This window comes from Passer domesticus, chromosome Z (genome assembly GCF_036417665.1).
Source record: "Passer domesticus isolate bPasDom1 chromosome Z, bPasDom1.hap1, whole genome shotgun sequence".
NCBI classification, from domain to species: domain Eukaryota; kingdom Metazoa; phylum Chordata; class Aves; order Passeriformes; family Passeridae; genus Passer; species Passer domesticus.
In genome coordinates, this window is record NC_087512.1 from 8324884 (window position 1) to 8346119 (window position 21236).

The window sequence follows — 21236 nt, forward strand, 5'->3', positions numbered from 1 at the left end:
AGGGTTTCAGAGGTATTTTATCCAAGGAAGAGATACAAGGGGAAAAAGTTTTGAGCGGTTTGTGGGCAGAACAGCTGCTCAGCACCCTGGATGCAAAATCCTGCAGAAACAGTAGCCAGAGACTGAGCAACAAATTCATGAGAGTGTGGGAATATACTCAGAAACAATGCAGAGGGACTAACAAGCCTGAGCTTCCTGCCTTTCCTCTTTGAAAGGGCAAGAGTTCATATCTGCAAGTCCTCCCTGGAATTTATGCTTGCTCCAAGTAAACACACACTGGGTGACCCTGACCACTCCAATAACTGGAAATAACAGCACACTCTCAGATCCTTTATTTGTGTCCTTGGCATGCATACAGTTTCTGAGCTGCCACGGCAGACAAGATGATGCTTTTGCACCTCATGGGTCACTGCAGGACTAGGCAGAATGAGGGAAGTTTGAGTGAAATCAAAGGAAGCTGTGAAAACTGCTGATGGGCAGATCTCTGTGCCACGGCAGTGAGGATATGGAGCCAACTGGATCACCAGGGAAGAAAGCAATGTGACACAGTTTCTGCCATGGCCCCTTCCAGACTCACGGAGTCTATACAATACTAAATTTGTTGTGCAGCCATTTCCCCCTGTGCAAGGCCTCTATAAGCCTTTTCTGCTGCTCTGTTACTTGCATTCATGGCAAGGATGGCAGGAGAGAGAATAACTCACCTCAGCTGATGAGTATCCCGAGGACGAGTATCTGGACATATCGAAGTCATCATCACTGCAGGGAAGTGTAAGATACAGCGAAGAAGGAATTGGTTAGATGAAACCTGTATTTCCCCCTTAGTCCTATCTTTCTTGTGCCATGAAACTGTTCTTGAGGCACAGAGAAGTTACATCAAGGGAGCCTGTAAAGCAGCTTTCATCTGTGACCCTCAGATCTTTCCATCACAGTGCTCTGTTCTCACAGCTCTCCTCACTTGTTCTTACAGAGACCCGCCCTGGCATAGGTCAGAGGCAACAGTGGAGGGAAGAGTGTGAGTGCTGCCCTCTAGCATGAAAACTCACTTAAGCTGTCATGTGTATCACCTTTTTAACCTTTTGCATACCTGTCTGTATCCAGGGCTACCAGAGGCTTTTCATCTGGACTCTGGTCTAGCGACGAGTAGCCCTTGTTGGGAACGACGAGCCTGAAATAATTAAATGTTGTCCATTAACCACACAGTAAAGCTCAGAACCACACACTGCCTAGGGTAAAGCTACATGATAGTTGGCTTTTCCCCATTTCACTTCTTTAAGTGAAGCCACAATTTATTGGTGGAGATGTTTAAATGGGTGCAATTCAGAGGGAAGAAGCTGTGTCTCTGGATAGCCTACAGTAGTTTCACAGGGATTAACACTGGAACATACCCCTTCCTGGAAGGAAAAAAAAACATTGGGACACTCTGTACTTCATTCTGGTAAACCTGTTTGGCTAGCACTGCCTGTCATATCAGATTGCTCATTTTTTTGTTGCCTGTTTTTTTCCTGGCAAGGGTACCTGACACCAGCAGTAAGTACACAGGAGAAGGAGGCTAGGGGAAGCCAGAGGCCAGAGTGATCCCACTATTCTGCTGTTGGACATCAGGGATATTATGTGGTGCCTCTTTCTGAATCCCTACCCAGGCCCCTGACAACACAACAGTTCTGAGGTCTCAGTACTAAAATTAGTAATATTAGAAACCTGAGCTGGTGTGCCCAGCATAAGAAACCAGTGAGACCAGCACTTTTCAAATTCCATTTTTTTGCAATGACTTTCAGTTAATCAGAAATCTTAAAAAGGCTGAGGATGATTCTGCACATTTAACTGCCTGGGAGAGTTTGTGAAATGGAGTGCAATCTTCAGAACTTCCAGGATAAGGAAAATGTATTAATAAAATGGTATCTTGTTCACAATGGAGTTCTTTCATTCAAAAAAAAAAGCAAAAATAATTTGGTTCACAATTAAAATAAGATTAACTAAACCAAACAAATGGAGTAAGGTTCGTTGTTCAGCAGGCAAGAACCATAGAAGCAATAAAAATCTTCTCTTTCAGTAAGTTAAGTTAGGTTTTCTCCCAAGTGGTCTTTAACAACACACCATGATGCACAATGATGCTTCACTAAGAGTTGAAGAAATATAAATCTAAATATGATAATCCATCCATGCTCCAACTACTCTCTAACTGCCTGAAATATCTTTCTGCTTCTGCACAGATAATTGCAGCAAGCCATTAACAATTTTAGAAATAAGAAGTCCTGGCAAGCACTGTAAAAATGGCCAAGCTCAGGAAGAGTAAGATATATCAAATCCTATTACAAAGCAGATATATAGGTACACAATTAGTTATATTTTATTACTATGTTCACTGAAACATAAATTAAATAAATTAATTTAAAACCTGACACAGAATTTCCAAACTGCTGCACCAGGGGACTGGAGAAAATGGGATCCACTTGCAAAATTCTGTAGCCCTTCTCACAGAAGTGAGACAGTCCTTCTGCTCCTGAGGTATGAAGGCGGGAAGTCAAGAAGCAAAGACATCGGGAACTGAAGCTGAGATTTGGCAGCACAAGTTTTCCCATACTTATCAGAAGTACTGACTCCCATTTTCACTGCAGTTTTTCAATCCCTGCTCCATATATACTCACTGACAGTTGTTATTAAATAATCAGTGAACAAAGCACTCTCAGGTGATCTAGGAGGAGAACACTGTGGTGATATTTACTTGATGAATAAAACCCCATGACATCTTCTTCTTGAGAAATGTCTTATTTCTTAATAATAAAAAAACTTTAATTTAACTGCTACAGAAACAAAAATTGTTACAGTGTCTCTGCCCCTGATTTAAGTCTTTCCCTCACATCCTGATTGTCCTTATCTTCACTTCCCACTGTCCTTGGAATAAAGCCAGGTAGCAGTGGTAGCTGCTGCTTTTGTCTGCAGCTGCCCTGGTATAATCTTCTTTGTCTTTGTGTTTTTGCTCACTTGAAGCAACACAGGTTGGACAAAAAGGTCCCAGTTTAGGTTACCCAGAGTGGACGGTAGCACCCAGCTGTGTTCAAGTGGTGTGGATGGCGTTGTGGGCTCTGTCTGTGCTCATAAGAAGAGCATCACCCCTACCTCATTCACATTTAATTTGCTTTTAGGGAGACTGAGAGTGTTATGGGTCCAATTACTCCCACCTGTAAGGCTGGCTGCACCCTTGTCCCAGAAGAGGACTCAATGGTGAAGGCAACCTTGTACTAGAGGATGGATGTCAGAAATCCACAGGGATAATACAAAATAACAGAGGCTTTGGGGAAGAAGGAGGAGGTGGAGCAGAGAGTAGGAGAAGCAAAGCACAAAGGAAAACATATTTGATGAGAAGAGCAGAACTGTCAAAAATGGGAAAATGGTTTTAATTCTCCTGCAGAGACCTGAGGAAGCCAACAGTTCAGACTTAAATAATAATCTGGAAATTTTGCAGTGTACCCTCCCGGAATATATCCCATTATACTGCAACTGTTACCTTGTGAAAACCTGCTTGAACAAGCTTGTGGCATTTCTGCCTTGCTGGTGTTGCCCTGTCTGTGCCAAGACAGACTGAAGCATTCAGAGGTGTTTGGATGTCCCTAAGTGAAATAAAACTGAGCTGGCTGTTTGAAATCTTTTGTCAATAGGTGTCACTGCTCCGCTCTTTCCATCGGCAGCTTGGAAACAACAATCTCTCCATGGAAAATTCACTCATGTTACAGGTAGATAGCTCTATTTATTCCATCTTCTCTCCCTTATTATCTTCCTCCACTAATTTCAGTGATTCTAAACCTCTCAAGCAGCAAATCTGCTACCATTTCTCTCAGGATGCTAGCTTGCAGCCTATTGCCAAAAGAAAACAATTTTTTTCCCAGAATGTACTTGGAAGATAAGGAGGACCAGTGGGCATGGAAAACCCAGCTGAGCACAGTTCCTGAATTTCTTGCTGCCACTGGCTCTTTTATATGGTCTCAACACCTGAACACAGAGAGGAAGCAATGCAACATATTCCCCCTGTATTTCAGGGACTTACAACTAAAAGTTGACAAGGTCCTGTCAGGATTTATGACTAATATTTTGGGTCTGGGGAATTAGTGTGAACAAGAAATCTCATCTTTCAGATGCATTGCATATAGAGAGGCTCTCACCTGCAGCTCCTATTCTACTTAATATATGGTAATCCAGGCAACTTTCCCATTCATCAGTAAACATCCAGCATTCCCCAGATTCCTCCATCATTTTAAGTGAGGTCCTCCACTAAAACCTGCCACATTTCTAGCAGCATGCAAATCATGCAATCCTGTGGGCTCACAAGGTTTACTTCCTTCTGAACATAGGTAAGTAATACATTGGTATACTGAACTCTGTACAGACAAAAAATAAAAATACTCTAAAAGAAAATATTTAGCTCAGAATGTCTTTGTTTACAGCATGTTGTAGGACTGCCTAATACTCTCTTACAGAGCTCTTCCAAAGCATCTCCAGCAAAGTGTGACTGTGCTGTTCCAAGGGTGGAGAAGGTGTATAGAAAGTCACACAGAGATGGATTATTTACAAGCCTTCACTATATCTGTCAGTAGCAGAATAGATTACCCTCAAAAAGGAGCAGTGGAACTTACAGTGACAAAAGCAACCAAACAGAATTAAGCTCTAAGCTAGTCTGTGTTTCATGAAGAAGCACAGCTCCTCTCCCACTGGCAGGGTTAGGTGTTACCTGAGACTACTCAGAACCTGCAGGATGGCTCTATCAACCCCCTAATTTTAACCTGGCTGGGCTGCCTCTGCTTTCTACAGGCTGAACTACCACTGGTTCTGGGCTCAGCTGTCCATGCATCTTCCCAGGGGCTGGGATGCAACACAGAACAGAGCATTTGGGCCAGCAGCTCCAGGAAGGGCCATCACTGCTCTTGCAGTGTGGCTGGCAGAAGGCAAATGCAATGAACATTGTCCCTGACCACTCCAGGACCACTAGGGACTGCAGCTCAGAGCACAACTGCGAGTACTTTTCCAGTCCTTTACCTTGTTCGTGCCATCACGTTGTTCTTCTTGGGCTGCTGATTAACTGGGCTTCCCATGTTGCCATTCTTCAGGGACCCCTTCCGAGCCAGCTCCCTCTGCTTCTCTGCATAGGAGATAGGAATGGGAAAAGCAAAATTAGAGCAGCAGGCTAGCTGGCCATCATAAGAAGAAACCCAGATCTGGTAGTGGCAAAAGGCACAACAAAATTAACAGCGAAGGACATGAGCTCACCACCTCTTATGAAGGGACACCACAAAGGCCAGATGAGCTGTGTCCCACTTTCTCCAAGGTCACCAAGGACTAAAACTGATCTACCTTCACTCACAGCAGCCTTTTGACAGGAACACACTAAAATCTGGGTATCCAAGACGCAAAAGGTCTTGGAGCTTCTGGATGAAACCCAGCTGAGGCAGACAACAGGCACAGACCTTGTGCCTGTCTGCAGCTAGTTGCTGGATGGACCCCAATACTGTGCTCTACTAATATGGCTCTGCTTCTAGCAGGGATGGGAACCTAGGGATGTATATAAATTGATATTAAATTTTCTGATTGAAAGTCCTTCCTTGTTTCTTGTAGAAGATCAGTTGTGTTGAGTTACCAGCTAGTCACAAAAGCTGAGCTAACTACCCCAACCTCATTGTGCAACAGCAGGCAAGGCTTGTATGGAAAAGCTGAGCATGGGGCCAGTAAGGCAGGAATGAGACCAGTTTAAAAAAATTCTCCAGAGTGTAAGAAAATGCTGGAAACTACTTTTGTGGCATGACTGAATAACAGGTGTACCAGACTGCTTGCTGAGGAACCTGAATAGTGAATTTGTTTTGCTTCGGCCTCTCCTACAATGTGTGAATTATGTTGTTGGGTTGTGTATTTTTTTCTTCTTTTGCAGATGTTATTTCCACTTGGAGAGAAGACCAGCTTTTCTCACTTGTTGTGAGAAAAGCAGCATGCTTCTATGGCGTGCAAGTTCAAGGTGAGCCAACCCTTTCCCTTCCTCACAAGTCAGAGCACGGGGACACACATCCAAGGTTTTCTTTCTTGAGGGAGAATTAAGCAGCAGGGATGCCTAGAGATTGCTATGATGAGGAACACCGAGACAAGAATACATAGACTTGCAAACCATACCAGTCTGCTCCTGCTGACAGCAGAGGTGAATAAATGCACATGGAACTTGGCAGAAAAAGGATTAGATTAATAACTCACTCGGGCTTGAGCAACTTGAAAGACTGATTCAGGATTGAAATCAAAACCTGAAATCAGAGTAATTTCTCAGTATGGAACTTGGAAATGCATTGGTTACCTCTGTCTCCAGAATAAAAGGCTGATATTTTGCAGGCCACATGAATTTTGCTGTTCAGAGAGAGATAAAGCAAGACTACAAAGGCAAATACCTACAACATGAAATACAACCTGATTTCTACTCATCTCCATCAGAAGCTCCAGTGCTGACCACAAATACACAGCATTGAGACAGGCTGGCAATGCTCTAGTATGCTGGTGAAATGGTTACAGGGGGCTGAATACACTGTGAGTGCAGGTGTGATGGCTCACAGGCAATCATCAGCAGGGCTGAAACAGACAGGGGAGCCTTAACCACACCCAGCTTCCTTCTGGCTTTTCACTGATTTTTCAGAGAGAAGCTTCCTTCAAGAAGCAGGACAGAGCAGAGAAGGTTGGGAGGGCATGAAGTAGTTTGTGTGTGCCTTTGACATTGCAAAATATGTTAAATTAGCAGTGTGAAGATCCTGCCTGATCATCAGCAGGATCACTGTGTAGGATGATGTATTTAGTTTGTGTGCAAGTTTTTGGTAGTGGAGGGTTGCACAGGTGGGTTCTGTGAGAAGCTTCTAGATGTTTCCCCGTGTCTAACAGAGCCAATGCTAGCATGCTCCAAGACACTGGCTGCTGGGCATGACTGGGCTCATTAGCAATGGTGTTAGAGATTCTGGGATAACACAGTTAGGAAAGGGGGAAAAATCCTGCACAACCACAGCCAGACAGAGGAGTGAAGGTGTGTCAGAAACAGCCCTGCAGACACCCAGGTCAGGACAGAAGCAGGAAGAGGAGCTGCTCCAGGTACCAGAACACATTTGCCTGCAGCCCATGGGGGTCCATGAGGGAGCAGAGATCCATCTGCAGTCCATGGAGGACCCCACAATAGAGCAGGTGGGTGCCTGAAAGAGGCTGTGACCCTGTGGAAAGCCCATATTATTTCTGTGTTTTCACTCCTCTGTCCAGCTGAGTAATAGAGAAGCTCTGATTGCTCCTGAGGTCCAGCCAGGGTCACCCCACCACAGACAGTCTACTCATCTCCATGCTTGAAGTAAAGCAGCAGTTTGCAGTTTCAGTGGAGAACTTGGAGAACACAGACACCTGTGCTGTCAGTCTGACTCACGGGGGAATTTGGCTGCAACGGTTCCACTTCAGCTAATCCTGGATGTTGTGTCAGAAGAAGAACACATGGAGCACATGAGTGTGTGTGTGTGTGTGTGTGTGAGTGTGTGAGGAGGGGGTCCAGGATAGGGAACAGACTTTTGTCTGGATCTGCCAACCACATCACATCTTTCTCCTCCTTTACTGTTCACCTTGTCATTTCACCTTTGAGACACTTTGTCCCTTACGACACAAAAACCATTTAAGGGAAGATGCATCTGCTTAAAAAATAAACCACTGCTTTCCTGCTAGCCCCACACTAGCCTGTGCTGCTTGTTGACTCCATCTCAGCCATTCAGCATCTGCTCCAAGTGCTGCTTCAAAGTAAGCTCTGCTGGTGACAAGACAACAGCCAAGCAGACTATGGAGCATTCAGTAAAGTAGGGATTAACACCCAAGTAAAAAGTAGCAAAGGAAATGTATGCTGCAGACACAATCAGCACCACAACTGGCCCAGCCTTGTGTCCTGCCTGGCAATGGTCTCCTACTATAGTTGCCTGCAAAATTAATAAGAAGGTGCCCCAGCATGCCAAACGCCAGCAAACTGTCCCTGTCCCAGTATTCACTCACCTGCCTGATCCAGGATGTGTCAGAGGGTGGATGGTCAGATAACTGCATGCTGACAAGTCACACACAGGAAGCCTCTTTAGGGAGAGTCAAGAGGGGGCTGAATTCTCCCCCTACCATGGGAACACCTACAGCCCTAACAAATGACTCCAAGTACTTCTTGAGATGATTTAGTGTAATCTAAAATGGTTACCTGTTCAATTGGCAGGATGTGTCTAGCTGCTTTATGATGAGAGAAAATAGTAATGAAGCATGGGAAGCAGAATGGACTTAATGTGAATGTGCCTAAACTAAAAATCAGAGTTGAATGAATCCTTAAAATTATTTCTCTGGTTTCAGCATTTAAACAAAATCATAACCAGTTTTAATAACACTTACAAGGTTTTTTAATAAATCAAATGCTGAACAGTTTGTTTGGAGCATGTTGCTATGTAGGGGTGGCCTTGGTTTTGCCTACTATCTTCCCCAAACCAGAAATGCCAAAAGTAGTCATATGCTTGAGTTTCCTGCAGAACTGTTCTTTTTGTGACATGAGGCAAAGCAGACAATGCAGGAATCTGGTGAACATCATGCTGTACTATGCTGAAGAGATATTTGAAGAATCAGACACCCTAAAAGCGCATTTTCCATTTGTCCCAAGGTAGTGGGTGAGTCTGGCTATGATCAGACAGTGGTGGGTGGAGAGTGGTTTAGGATGCCATTGTCAGACTGTCACTGTGCTTGACTACCTGCAGCCCCCTCAGCTGAGGCAGCCTGACTGGCACAAACACTATTTTATGGCAGATGAAGCTGATTTGCCTCCTTTGCACTGCGGGGTGGAACAAGCAGATGCTGACTGCTCCAGTCTCTTTGCTGAGAGCTGCTGGCTGGACCTCAGTAACTCAACTGCTTGTGAACCTGCCTGACCAGGAGAAGATGGAGCTTCCTGCTATGGGGACAGTGCACGCGGACCCATGGGATTTGCTGAAGTGGCAGATAAAGAGCAATTAATACAGTGTGACAGAACTGTATTTTTTTCATTTTCAAGGTTGATGAGATGAGATTTTGGGATGTATTTCTCTCTCTGTCCCCCACAATCAGCTAAATTGTTTCTGAGGCTGAGGACTCTGATTCCCTGATGAATTCTAATTTCTCAAGTAAGCTGAGAATTTAAATTACATGTGAAATGAAATTAATATGTCTACTCAAATTCTGCTGAATGATGAACAGGTTCATGAGCAAATGAAATGAGAAAGAATGAAATGCTGTCTACAGCTTATTCAAGCCCAAGTCTTGATTTCAGTTCACTTGCATCACTTAGATGGGGGACATTGGCATGAAGCTAGGTAACATTGAAATCTTATCTACCTTTCACCTCTGACAGTATTTGTCAGTGAGGACTGTCACTGCTTGGAGAGGATTTCAGGGTACATACATATATTTGGGGCTTTGCCTGCAGGGTGTGTGGAAAGGAAGGTGTAAGAAAGTTGTGTGTTAGGACCATGCTGATCCCCATGTTCCCTGGAGTGTAAGTGTGACCATGTGGCTGGCATTAGTGCAGCTGATGGCTCTGCCTACCTGCACTGAAAAAAAAGGCAAAAGAAAAGCGATTTTTACTAAACAGGTGCAGTAGAAACAAAAAGGACCTATCTGTGGCCAATCCCCTGCCGTGAACATAGGGACTACAGTTTCAAGCTGACACAGGCCAGGCATCAGCACTGATTACTCAGGACAGCCCATCTGAACAAGGATATTGTTTCACTGGTTTCAGAAAAGACTGTTCAGATAGCAAGGGTCAGACAGCTATGTCACCCAACTACCAACCTGGGTGAGACGCTATATTCTTAGCTGAAGCATGTTGTTTTTCTGACCCAGACAAACGTGGGGAAAACAGTGAACTATTTTCTAGTTTCTAACTCCAGCTGGCTGGAAAGAGCAGGTATGAATCTGTCTTCCAAGGTCCCTCTTGGACCAGGTTTAAAAGATCCAACAGCAGCATTTCCATACATTGTGCGCATCTGGCTGCTTCTCTGTGCCTTTGGCACGGCTGAGAACTGGCACCAACACCAGTGGGCTTGGAGTGGTTTTAAGCTCCCATCAGCTCCCAAGAAGGCCTGATCTAGAACTGGTAAATGACCTAGTGACTACAAAGTTAATGTTTGTATCTACTGTTAAAGGATGCAGCCCTTTAACTTCCAGCACGGGAGCTACTATCAGCAGCCAGTGCATCGCATGCACAGCAGTGCAGGGCTCATTCTGAGGTAATACTCAGCTACAATGCTGCCTGTGCAAGTCACTGAGAGGTTTCTGAGGGCGTGGATGATGTTATTTTGTGCTTCCCTTCAGAAACAAGCACCAAAACATGGCACTATTCCTTAGCATAGAGGAGAACGTGTAAAGGAGTGCGTCAGTCCCAGCCCAAGCTATCATCCATTTAAACCATGCATCACCAAAAGTGGCTTTATGTTCCCAGCAGCGTGTCCTCATTCCCTAGCCATGCTATCCCAGCTCCAGATCTCATGTTTCTGACCCTCATGTGATTATGGGAAGGAATGGTTTCTCTGCTTCTACCCACTATTTGGCTTAGCCCCAGAAGAGAGCAGGTCATTTCCTGCAATGAAATCCTCATGGCTGTACACTTCAGTAAAAAAAAAAAAAACCACAACAAAACAAACTAACACTATTATGAACACACAGAGCGTTTTACCTCTTCATGGCTTCATACAGCAGTGTATAAATAGTAAGTTGTGTTCTACTGCTGGTAGAAACCACATAACTGGTTTACCTGAAAGCCGTGCAGAGGATCTGTGGCAGCAGGGGAGCACAGAACCGGGATTGCTGCTCCCAGTCCTCTGCTCCAGCTGCCTCTGCAGCCATTTTATGCAGACAGGTTGCGAGTGCGCAGCAGCAGGCAGCAATTAATCTCTCTTCATCTTTCAACACCTTTCTGTACTGATTTCAAAGGCATCTATTGTCACAGCTCCTACCTCACAAGGGCATTTATTTTGTTCTCATTCAGCATGTGCTTTTTCACTTAAAGGATTGAGATTTTTATTCCTAATGGCTGCAAAATATTGGATAGAAGAATTTCATTTATCACTGTCAAAACTGGAATATATGAACAGCACTGGCAATATTTAAATGTAATTTTTTTTTCCATTTTCCACATTTACCTTCAGAAAATAACTTACATGGTATTTTCATTTACTTTTCAAAGTAAATGAAAATACCTTTCTGTCTGCATTTACCTGCCAGCCAGAAGAACAAAGTTAGATATCTGGGGAAGCATTTGCATCCTGACAAGCACAGCTAAAAATTTTCTGTTTACAAACTGATCTCTAAAAGACCTAATCCATAAAACTGAGCTATGCTCTCTTTTAAAGTATTTTAAAGGGACAAAGAGAATTAATTTACTTCACCTGGGGAGAACTTCTACAAATGCCCCCTCATTATTTTTACTCAACTGAACACAAGTTTAAGCCAAAGCCATTTGCTTGACCTTGCTAAATGGTATGAGAGACAAAAACAAAGAGAAGGAAAAAAAATCAAAAAAGGGAGACTTTTAAGGGCAATTTAGCTCTCTTCGCTTAAATAGTTCAATTCATTTAAACATCACTTATGCTATAGGCACAATCTACTGATACACAGAGGTAATATTAGTGCCTACATCACATTTATTATGAGTTCTGATGTTCTGTGAAGAAGCATTAAGGTTACTGGTGCATGTACTAAATGTGATGTGTATTCAGGAGAGTAGTAGTGCAAACTTGCTTAGCTGAATATTCACAGCATTTGGTTACCAGAATGTCATCATATAGTGTGTATTTGTATGAAAAAAACACTTTTAATAAAGTCTGACATCAGTAGGCTTGAACTGCAAAGGCACTTAGTCAAATGTCCACCCTTTCATGCCAAAGGTTGGTCTATGGGAGAACGCATGTGTTATACTGCCTACATAAACTACAGATTTAATAATAAAATAATAAATAATAATTAAAATATTTTAATATGTTGTCATTGGGAGAGCTTTCACTGGCTGGCAGATAGCCCTGCTTGGAATGACTTACTGAATTCCATCAGTAGGCAAAACAAATAAAGCCCTAAGTGATAATGCTACAGGCAGCACACGAGCTTAGAAGGGACTCACAGCCTGCTGACTCCAGCATTTTGCTTGGAAAGGACTCTTGGCCTTTTCTTTTACCAGGACTGAACTGCAGCTGACAGTACAAGCCATGTTTCTGACTTTATTTAGCAGCAAAAATGTTGTATATTTGATCCATTCTGCTTTATCATCTGCTGCATTTGGTTTCCATGAATCTATGCATTTCAAACAAAATTCTGCATTTTCTGTCTAGTAAGATGAAAGCAGATAGATACAGGCAACTAGGCTGGTTAACATGACTGTTTTCTTCCCTGGAAAAGGTGAAGAAGGAGAGTCAATAGTGAGCAGAGTATTTGCAGGGCATGTCACCCTCCAATTACTCTACTCCCCAGAAGGGGACTTTCAGGCATTGTTTCACTGGATGAATTGCCTGTTTACTCTGAAACTCTACAGGAGAACAGGACATGGACAGCTCAGGGTGCCTCTTCCTGCTATTCAATTTGTGAGCTGTAGTCCTGGGTACCTGGCTCAGCTGGACAGCTGTCGCACACAGCAACCTGCTCCCCTAATAGGATTACTGACCTGATCCCTCCTCCAAGGGGCTGCCGCAGTCTGGAAATTTGACACATGGCCTTAGAGCTCAATTAGTTATTTAATAAGTTTATGATTAACCAATCTGCTGATTAAGCTTTCATTAATTAGGTTGGCAGGAATTTTGTTTCAGAGGGATAGTGGACTCTATTGTCTCGGAGCAGGGTTGGAGACCCCTTGTGTTTTGCATGCCCTGACATTTCTCTTTACTGCTCCAGAAATACCTGCAAAAGCTGTTTGGGTGGCACCTGAGGCTGCTGCCAGATCACTGGGGCATGGTGTCCCTTGGGGACAGCTCAGTATTGTGGCCTGGTTGTTACACCTGGGGCAGCTCAAAGTCTCCTGCTCTCCTCTCCCTCTCCCTCTCCCTCTCCCTCTCCCTCTCCCTCTCCCTCTCCCTCTCCCTCTCCTCCCAGATGGTAAGGGGGCAGGCAGGATTTATCTAGGGCAGCTGGAGACCTTACAAGCACAGTTTCACAGGGCCTGGCCTGTCATTTTGGTATTTTGATTGGGCTGAGTGGCTCACCTCACAGAGGAGCGGGAACCCCTTTCCTCTTTCTCTTTCTGTAGAGAGACTTTAGAGAAAGTTCATGGCTTCATCTCTGGCTTTGTTCTGTGGTTTATGCTCTAACAGATGGGGCTCAGGGGGTGCTGTAAGCTGCTCCCTGTAGGGTGCCTTGGCTGAGAGGGCAGGGTGCTGCCACCTTCCTCCTCCTGGCTGGCCCCTGCTCTGGTAGAGAAAACAGGACTGGGCTCAGCGATTAGTCCCAAACTATCATAAATTATTATATCTTTTCCCATCTGCAAGGGATCCTCTGTCTCCTTTCTTAGGTAGAGCTGTTATCTATTGGTGTTAGCAGAGGATGGCAAAGGGGATGGCAATCAACTGTTTCATGTTCCTTAATGTCCTCATGTTACAGGTGCAGGGCTGAGGTGTTTGGCAGCTGCCTTCTCATTACACCTCCCAAAAGGACTGGTGACAAAACACAGCCATGGTTCTAAGTGGCAGAGGGAAACAGGACTGGCCAGAGAAAACTCATGTCCCTGCTGAAATCTCTGAGAAAGAGTCCTGAAAGACAAGATGAAAGACAAAATTCAGGCTGCAGTGGCTTTAAGAGCTGCAGGAGAGGAAGCAGAGCTGGGGGATGACAGATGCCACCCCTACTGCAGAGCCCTGCAGCTGGAAATCAGACATGTGCACTGCTGAGCTGAAGCCTCAGTCAAGATGGCTTGGAGAGTTCAAAGGGGCTCAGGGAAAGCCTGGCTCATGCTGAAGAAAGCAGTAATATGCTAGGAAAGATGATGACAATTTTTAACACAGATTTCCAACATGACAAGTTTATATCACAGTTTAGTATTTTAATGCTGATGTATTTCATCCTTTTGCTACCTTTCTTTGGTGGGGCAGTAGTGCTCAGAAGAGGTTTGTTACCACAAGCTTCCAGCTGCTGGCATGTCCCTTCAGAGCTGAGGTTATGACACTGCCACCCCAGCCCTGCTCACCACAGGCAGCCTCAAAGCAGAAAGGATGGGTGCTAAAGCACTGCTGGCTTGAGCAAGGTTTAACATTGCTTTTGGGGGGCTGTAAATGGGAGTTTAGGCAAAAGGGAGGCAGGTGTTAGTAAGACTGAATGTGAGCCCCCTTCTGTCATGCCACACACTACTGATCTTGCAAAGACTCATGCCTTTTGATTGGCAAATGGCCCCACCTCCTTCAAACAGCTGGCAGGGGAGGTTCCTGATTCTGTCTCCCAGCTGCCTGCTCTCAACACCGTAGCACTAAATGAGACTGCTGGCAATGCTGCAGCTGCCACATCCCTCTATCTGACCCTCTCTCCTAAATGAACCACTGAGGCAGAAATTCTGGCAGGCCAACATTTTTACCTCCCTCCTGAATGGCCAGCTGTATGCACTGAAGGAAGGAAAAAAAATCCCAGCTTGGATTTTCTTATCAAAAGACCATTAGCTAAGGATTTTCTGAAGCATTTCTAAAATAAAAGGAAGGAGACATGAAAAAGCAATACAAGAATTATCATAATTTTTGTGCTCCTTGCATCCCTGGGTCAGGTATATGTTGGGCCACAGTGAGTACATGTTCAGCTTCACTTGGCACATTTGAGAGCTAAAATTGCCAACTGCATACAAACATAAGGTTTATTGTTGTACAGCTATCTGTTTGGCTGCCTGACTGGAGCTGTGATAAGATGAAAGGAACAGGAGAGTTGTAAGAGGAGAAGAAAAGAGTAGAGAAGCAGCCTGAGGGTGTCAGCAGGCAAGGCTTTATGGCAGTAGAGCTAAGGGACTAAGGAGTGTGTATAGAAGACACAGTTGCTTGCCTGAGGAAATTAAGACAAAAGAGATACTGTGCATAAGAACTACAGGCATCTAGAATGGTGGATATTTCAGTGATGCACAGTTCCTTTTAATTACAATCTCAGCTTGAATTATCTTTCAATAATTAAGATATACAACAGACTTTGAACTTTCGTATATACAGAAACCTAAGCGCAGTGAAAGTGGATTTAATTTAATGATAAAAAAAGGGGAGTGAAGAGGGTCAAGATACGAAAAGGACTCTTAAAGGTCAGGGACCTTATTAGGGACTTGATAAGAAATTACTTCTCTTCAGTCAGATTGTGCTGCTAGGTGGACAGACAGAGGTGAAGAGGAGATGATAGTGGGAAGATCCTGGCTGGTTGCTGACAGAGCAGGCAGAATGTGCAAGGAACAAAATCCTGCAGACTCCAATGTAAAGCAAAAGACATGACAGCAGGGAGGTATAATCTCAAGGCATGCTGAGATTTTAGAGAGTCTTTGCAAAGACAGAAGCTTGCTCTGTGTTTCTTTTTGCTATTCATTCTCGTAAAATAATCTAATTTTCCATTCATAATCTGATTTGAATCAAGAACACGGGTTTCCATTGCCAATCAACTGTATGCAGATTAACAACATCAACTGTTGCCTTTTTTTGCCTCATTATTTCTCTCCACACAAGCATCAGGAACTTTTAGGTCATACTGTATCTCAAATTACCCTGGGGACAGAAAACAAAGGTGTCAGGTTTATCTGTCCTTAAGACAACTTCACTTGTGAAGGGACATCAGAAACTCACTCTGAATTGGGATGTCTGCAGGAGAGACTGGGAATGAGACACTGGGTCCCCTGAGGGAAGAAGTTGAAGTGCAGGGAGGATGGAGGAGCTGAGGTGTCTACACACAGACACATGCATGTTCAGTGACTCAAGTTTGGAATCTCTTTCTCTCACACTGTGCTGGAAGGAGCCTGGTTTTTGCCAAGACCCAGACAGAAACAGCATTAACACTCAGCTTTCCAGACAGCCTCTCCACCCCACTAATGCTGGCACAATCAGTGCTGAAAAGGAAAAGCTGTGAGCAGAGGGAAAGCAGGGTTGAAAATATTTTCTGTTTCTTTGAGGCTTTTAACAGCTGCATTTGTGAGGTGAATGGAAGGGTAATACCAGGCTTCAGTGAATAAAAAAATCTTTTACTTCTCTTCAGCAGAGGGATGGAGGAAGCTCAGGCACCGACAGCCTTGTCCTTTTCAGGGATGGCACTTAAGTCAAAATCTAAGGGCACTGGGATCTGAAGAACTGTCTTTAACAGAGCATCTCCTTGGGCAGTATGTGCACTGGGAGAAGGAGAGTAAGGATGGATCATCATTGTCTGATCACTCAATAAACAATCCAGCAAAGCCATCTGATTGAGGAGACACGTCCTGACTTGGAACTCATAGCGATAAAAATGAGAACAAACAGAAAAAGAACTCAAAGTAGCAATTTTCTATCTTCTGCATCTGTTCCCTGTGTGCCTGAAGTCATATTGACTCAGCCCGATGACAGAAACAAGGTTTCTTCCTGCCAGGTCTCCAGGGTCCACTAAAATATAAAGGAAAGCAAGCTGCATCTCCTCCCCTGACCACACTATGACAAAGCTGTCAGAACAGCTCTGACAGTATCACGCCTGCAGCAATGTCTGGTGAAAAAGCCACAGAGCACCATTGCTCTTCTACTTCCCTCTGGAGAGAACTGCACTGGAAACAGGAGCCAGAAAGTATTGTCTTCTGTGAATTTCATTTATTTCATGCTTAAAAGCAGTGAATTGGAACAAACAAGACCTCCAACAAAGTGTCCCTGCTTTGTCTGTTCTGGAGAGGGTGCTTTGTAATGGCAAATTCCAGTAACACGGAGAGATGAATTTGGGGGTTAAATTTAACACACTTTGCTCACTGGAAAGGCCTCAGTGGCAAGGAAAGTGACTGTGGTTTTTGTACTTCACTTGCAGTGTTAAATGCACTCTGTTTATTTTGGCTGACCTTGAGAAAAATAGTACTTAGGATTTACTGCTGGCTTCATAACCTGATCATATGGAACAGACCTCATGAAGGTCAACTAACACCAAACAACAGTGCAAGGAGCTGGGGATGTGAAGGAAAACGTGAAAAAAGAGAGCACAAGTCAGTGCTTGGGTAGATAGTGCCCAGGGGGCACTTACTGAAAATCTCTGTGAACCACTTGAAAACAACTGGGTGACTTCAACACTGCTGGACTGGCAGAGGGATCTGTATGTAGCAGACCCCAGAGGCTTTGAAGGACTGTCCTGAATAATCTTTTTTTTTAGTAATATCTGTTTACAAATCATGCATTCCTGAGTTTTCATTTTTAGGACCTCAAATTCTGTTTCATTTTTTGCAATTCTGTGATCCTGCCTCTGGATTATAGAGCAGGTCTGTCAAGTTGCTCTTTTCTTGCATCCTGCCTTTGAAAATTTTTAGTATTGTTCTGTAGCCTTGTTAGATGTTTTGTTTGAACAATCAGCTTTGTTCTGAACTTGTGGACCATGAGGGAGTATTTATTTTTTCTGGAAATCAGTTTGCTGCAGACCAACATTCACTTTTTCCCAAGGCAACCTCTACACATTTAACAGTCTTGAACACCTGCCCACTGCCTCCACTCCTGCCCTAAAATCTTCTTAAGAAGATCATAACAGTACTTTTCACATTAAAATAGTCAACCTCACCCTCCAGGATGGATTTTAATCTTCTTTGATTCAAATCCATTCCCTCATTCTACAGGGAAAAAAGCATGGGATTCATAAAGGAAGAAATGTGGGATGACTCATTTGCTTTTGTTTTCTTCTATGTCTTCATACATTATTTGTGGCATGCAGCAGGTAGGGATATGTGTGTGACAACCAGCCTCTGGGTCATGATCTCTTTCTGCAAATCCCCTTAAAAATCCAACTCACAGAAGATAAAAGTGTCTTTCCCAAAGGCTCGTTGAGACATGACCAACACCAAGAACAGCTCAAACTGGTCTAAGAAATGGAGATGCTGCACAGCCACCTTGGCAGCTTGATTGTCACCTCACACAAACACTTTAATTTGGTTCTGCTTTGTACACTCCGTTAGTGCCCTGTGCTAATGCTCTAATGTTTTGCTAGGACACAGTAGGTAGAAGAAATCAGCTGCTTGCTCATATTACAAAATCATTCAGCATTGAGGAATGTAAGTTAGGAAACATATCTGCAAAAGAACCAATCTCCCTCTCTCTACACTGGAATGAGTAAGAGATGCAAGCAAAAGAGAAAATTAGTTTTAACATGTTTTCAAAATCAACCAAGAAGGTTTGGTGAATTAAAAGAGAAAAAAGAAAAAGCAGTAATTAAAACTTAAAAAGAACATCTATAATGAAATGAAAATCAAGCAGCAGTTGGGTTTTTCTTGTTTACCAGGGGACATACCAGAGGACTGCTTTATACCAGTTCATGCAAGTCACCTAAGTCAACCTCTGCAAATCTAGCTGTGGTTATGCTGGATTTGCAGAGAACATTCTGTTCTCTGGATTATTTTGGGAATCTAAAACTCTAACTGGATAGAATGGGGTTTGTTTGTGGTTTTTTTTTGTTTGTTTGTTTGTTTGTTGTTTGTTTGTTTTGGTGGGGGGGTGGGATTGTTTTTGTTGTTGGATTTTTTTTTTTTTTATTTTTTTTTTTTGTAATGAACAGAAACTGTAAGACATCTTAAAAAAACAATTTGGAGTCCTAACCAGAAGCAGTATCACAGGTTTCTAGTCCTGCTCAAAGCAGCACCAGCTATGGGATCACACTGGGCTGCTCAGAGTTTTATTCAGTCAGATTTTCAGTCTTCAGGGTTGAAGATGGCACGACCTCCCCAGGAAGCATTTTGCATGCTTGACTGTCCTCATGGTGAAAAAGGATTTCTGTAAGGTGAGAAAAGTAACAGGCTGGGAATGAGTACCCACTGATGCTCCAGACAATTTACTGCCACCTCAGGCATGATGCTATCATTCCTCAATAGCACAGAGGAAGTTTCACATGAAGCTTTCCTCAGAACTCCTGGTCATGTCCCATCTGACGGTCATAACCAGGTAAATGCAGACAACTGGCACGGCATTTTGCTCCCTTTAGCCCTGCCCTTTTCCTGCTCTCTACCTGCCCTGCTTTGAAGCAGAGATTACAGCCTAGTTCTAGGTCAGATGAATGTGTTGTAGAGGGTTCAATTCACTTTGTCAATGAGACCCAGAGCAGCCACAGCCTTCCCTAATCATGACTTCAATTTTCCAGGGAGAGGGGAACTCCCCAGTACCCAGGAAGGTTCAACTGCAGATAGAAAAAAGCACATTGCCAACAAAGGAGCTAAGATCGCCTCCTTTCATTGATCATCCTGTTCCAATGAAGGACAGGAAACCCGAAGGAAGCGAGGTCAAATTCAAGGACTGTGGTGTATTGTAGCTTTTCTGCACACAGGCAGATGTGAGTCAGCTATGTGAGGCTGGAGGAACTAAAAACAACATCTGCCTGCACACAAGTAACTATGCTGAAGTTTTGCTTTCACATTTTGCCTCAACCCCTGCCCCACAGATCAGAGGCTGCAAAAGCCACACTTCCACCTGAGAGCTGAAGCATTCAGGCAGAAAAAGAAACTGAACTTGAGTCTTTCATGTTCTCGCTGAAAGTGAGTAGCTAAAAAAGGCATAGCTGCTTTGTGACTTGAGTCTCCCAGAGATTTTATGGTCAAAACCACCTTGTGAATTAGACATGAATTTGTGAAGAATTCTGGAGCCATCAGTTATATGTTCTTTTAGTCAACTAAAAGAAAAAAAAAAAGGTGCTATGATTTACTAGGGAATCTAAGCCCAGGATACTTTTCTTTTAAAAAAATGTAAGCAAACCTGAAAATCCAAATTTTAAAGACAGCTTGCATCATGGATTCAAACTTGACAGCACCACTTTAAATATTTAGTATGCTTGTCCTGTTCAAGACACACTTTTAGCAGAGTAATTTATTATGTCAAACATGGTTTCTCAGATGAACTCATACAAAGTACAATTGTCTCACTCGTACTCTTCATGTGTTCTCCCAATTTTCTAGTTCTAGAACCAGTATTTAAAGTAATTAGTAGAAATTTTTTCCCTTTTTTTGAAAAACAGCTCTTACTTTCAGGCTGGGTAGTGATGGGGATCAGAGAGGGGCTGTTTTCTGGCACCTGTGAGACCTGGGAGCTGAGTTGCAGCAAAGGGGCTGCCAACAGCCCACAGCTCTGGAACACCTGGTGTGATTAAACCTTCTTCTCACAGCCAACTCGCAGTTTACTCATGGCAGAAAGCAGTTTAAAACTCATGAGCTTCAGACTAGTGAGCTAGACAGAACTGCACCATTCCTCCAGAACACATTAACACTTGCTGACTTGATTGTACCAATTTCACAGCTGTGATCAAAAAAAAGAAGGTAAGTGGGTTCTGAGGAAAAAGTGGGAACTGCCTTCCATTTAGAGCAGAAGGCAGAAAAAAATCAAAGATATAGCAAAAAAATCAAAGATATAGCAAAAAATGTTTACAGTAGATAACTCTACTGTAAACCCAATGGTTTTGGGTTTATAGTAGAGTTATCTTAAAGCCCTGTAGAGGATTTATTTTATTGTGCTATAAACAGTGTTACTTTATGAGACAAAGGGTTGAACATTCACAGACTTAGGCTGAACCAATTCAGGCTCCTCTCATGGTAAGCAGCAAGTGGGATAAAAAAGGCAGAGAGCTAAGGAAAAAAAAAATTGGGCAGAGTTCACAGGTGAAAAGGACATGAAGAGGAAGGAAGGCAGAAGTCACTCAGAAAAATGGCTCAGCTGTGCAGCCTCTAGAAGTGAGGATGGATGATTTCACTGATACAGAAAGTGGGAGGAAGCCTGGGAGAGGAGCAGTTTGCAAAGCAGTGTGGAGAGAACAGGAGTCTACTACTAGTAGGAGGCCAACACAAACAGATCACAATTATTACACATGTTAGAGATGATTATTTGACTAGGATCCATCTGCCAGGAATGCACATGTTACCCCTCCTTTCCACTTGTAACAACCTGGAGAAAGCATATTGTCTACGGGGCATGTTTTCCTGAAAGAAAGAGGGTTTGGACAATGCTCAAATGTTTTAAAATTTGATCAACAATTTCTGCTTTTCCTTATGGAAGATGTTTCAAACAGGAGACCACAGCTATTTTGTACCAGGC

The 21236-nt window shown here is 43.5% G+C and overlaps 1 protein-coding gene and 1 long non-coding RNA gene across 4 annotated transcripts in view; one reads left to right on the top strand and one right to left on the bottom strand.

Moving 5' to 3' along the window:
• The window catches only part of FAM219A (family with sequence similarity 219 member A), a 92679-nt gene that overhangs the window by 9346 nt on the left and 62097 nt on the right, over positions 1–21236 (bottom strand). For all 3 annotated transcript variants that reach the window (XM_064405706.1, XM_064405705.1, XM_064405704.1), the window contains exons 3-5: positions 5029–5131; positions 1085–1165; positions 702–756 (exon numbers count right to left, since the gene is read on the bottom strand). In XM_064405706.1, coding sequence (XP_064261776.1) covers positions 702–756; positions 1085–1165; positions 5029–5131 — 239 coding nt within the window. The remainder of the gene's footprint in view (positions 1–701; positions 757–1084; positions 1166–5028; positions 5132–21236) is intronic.
• LOC135291474 (uncharacterized) lies at positions 4001–9466 on the top strand. Its single transcript, XR_010354262.1, has 3 exons — positions 4001–4346; positions 5915–5998; positions 6361–9466. It is a non-coding gene; the product is annotated as an uncharacterized LOC135291474 (long non-coding RNA).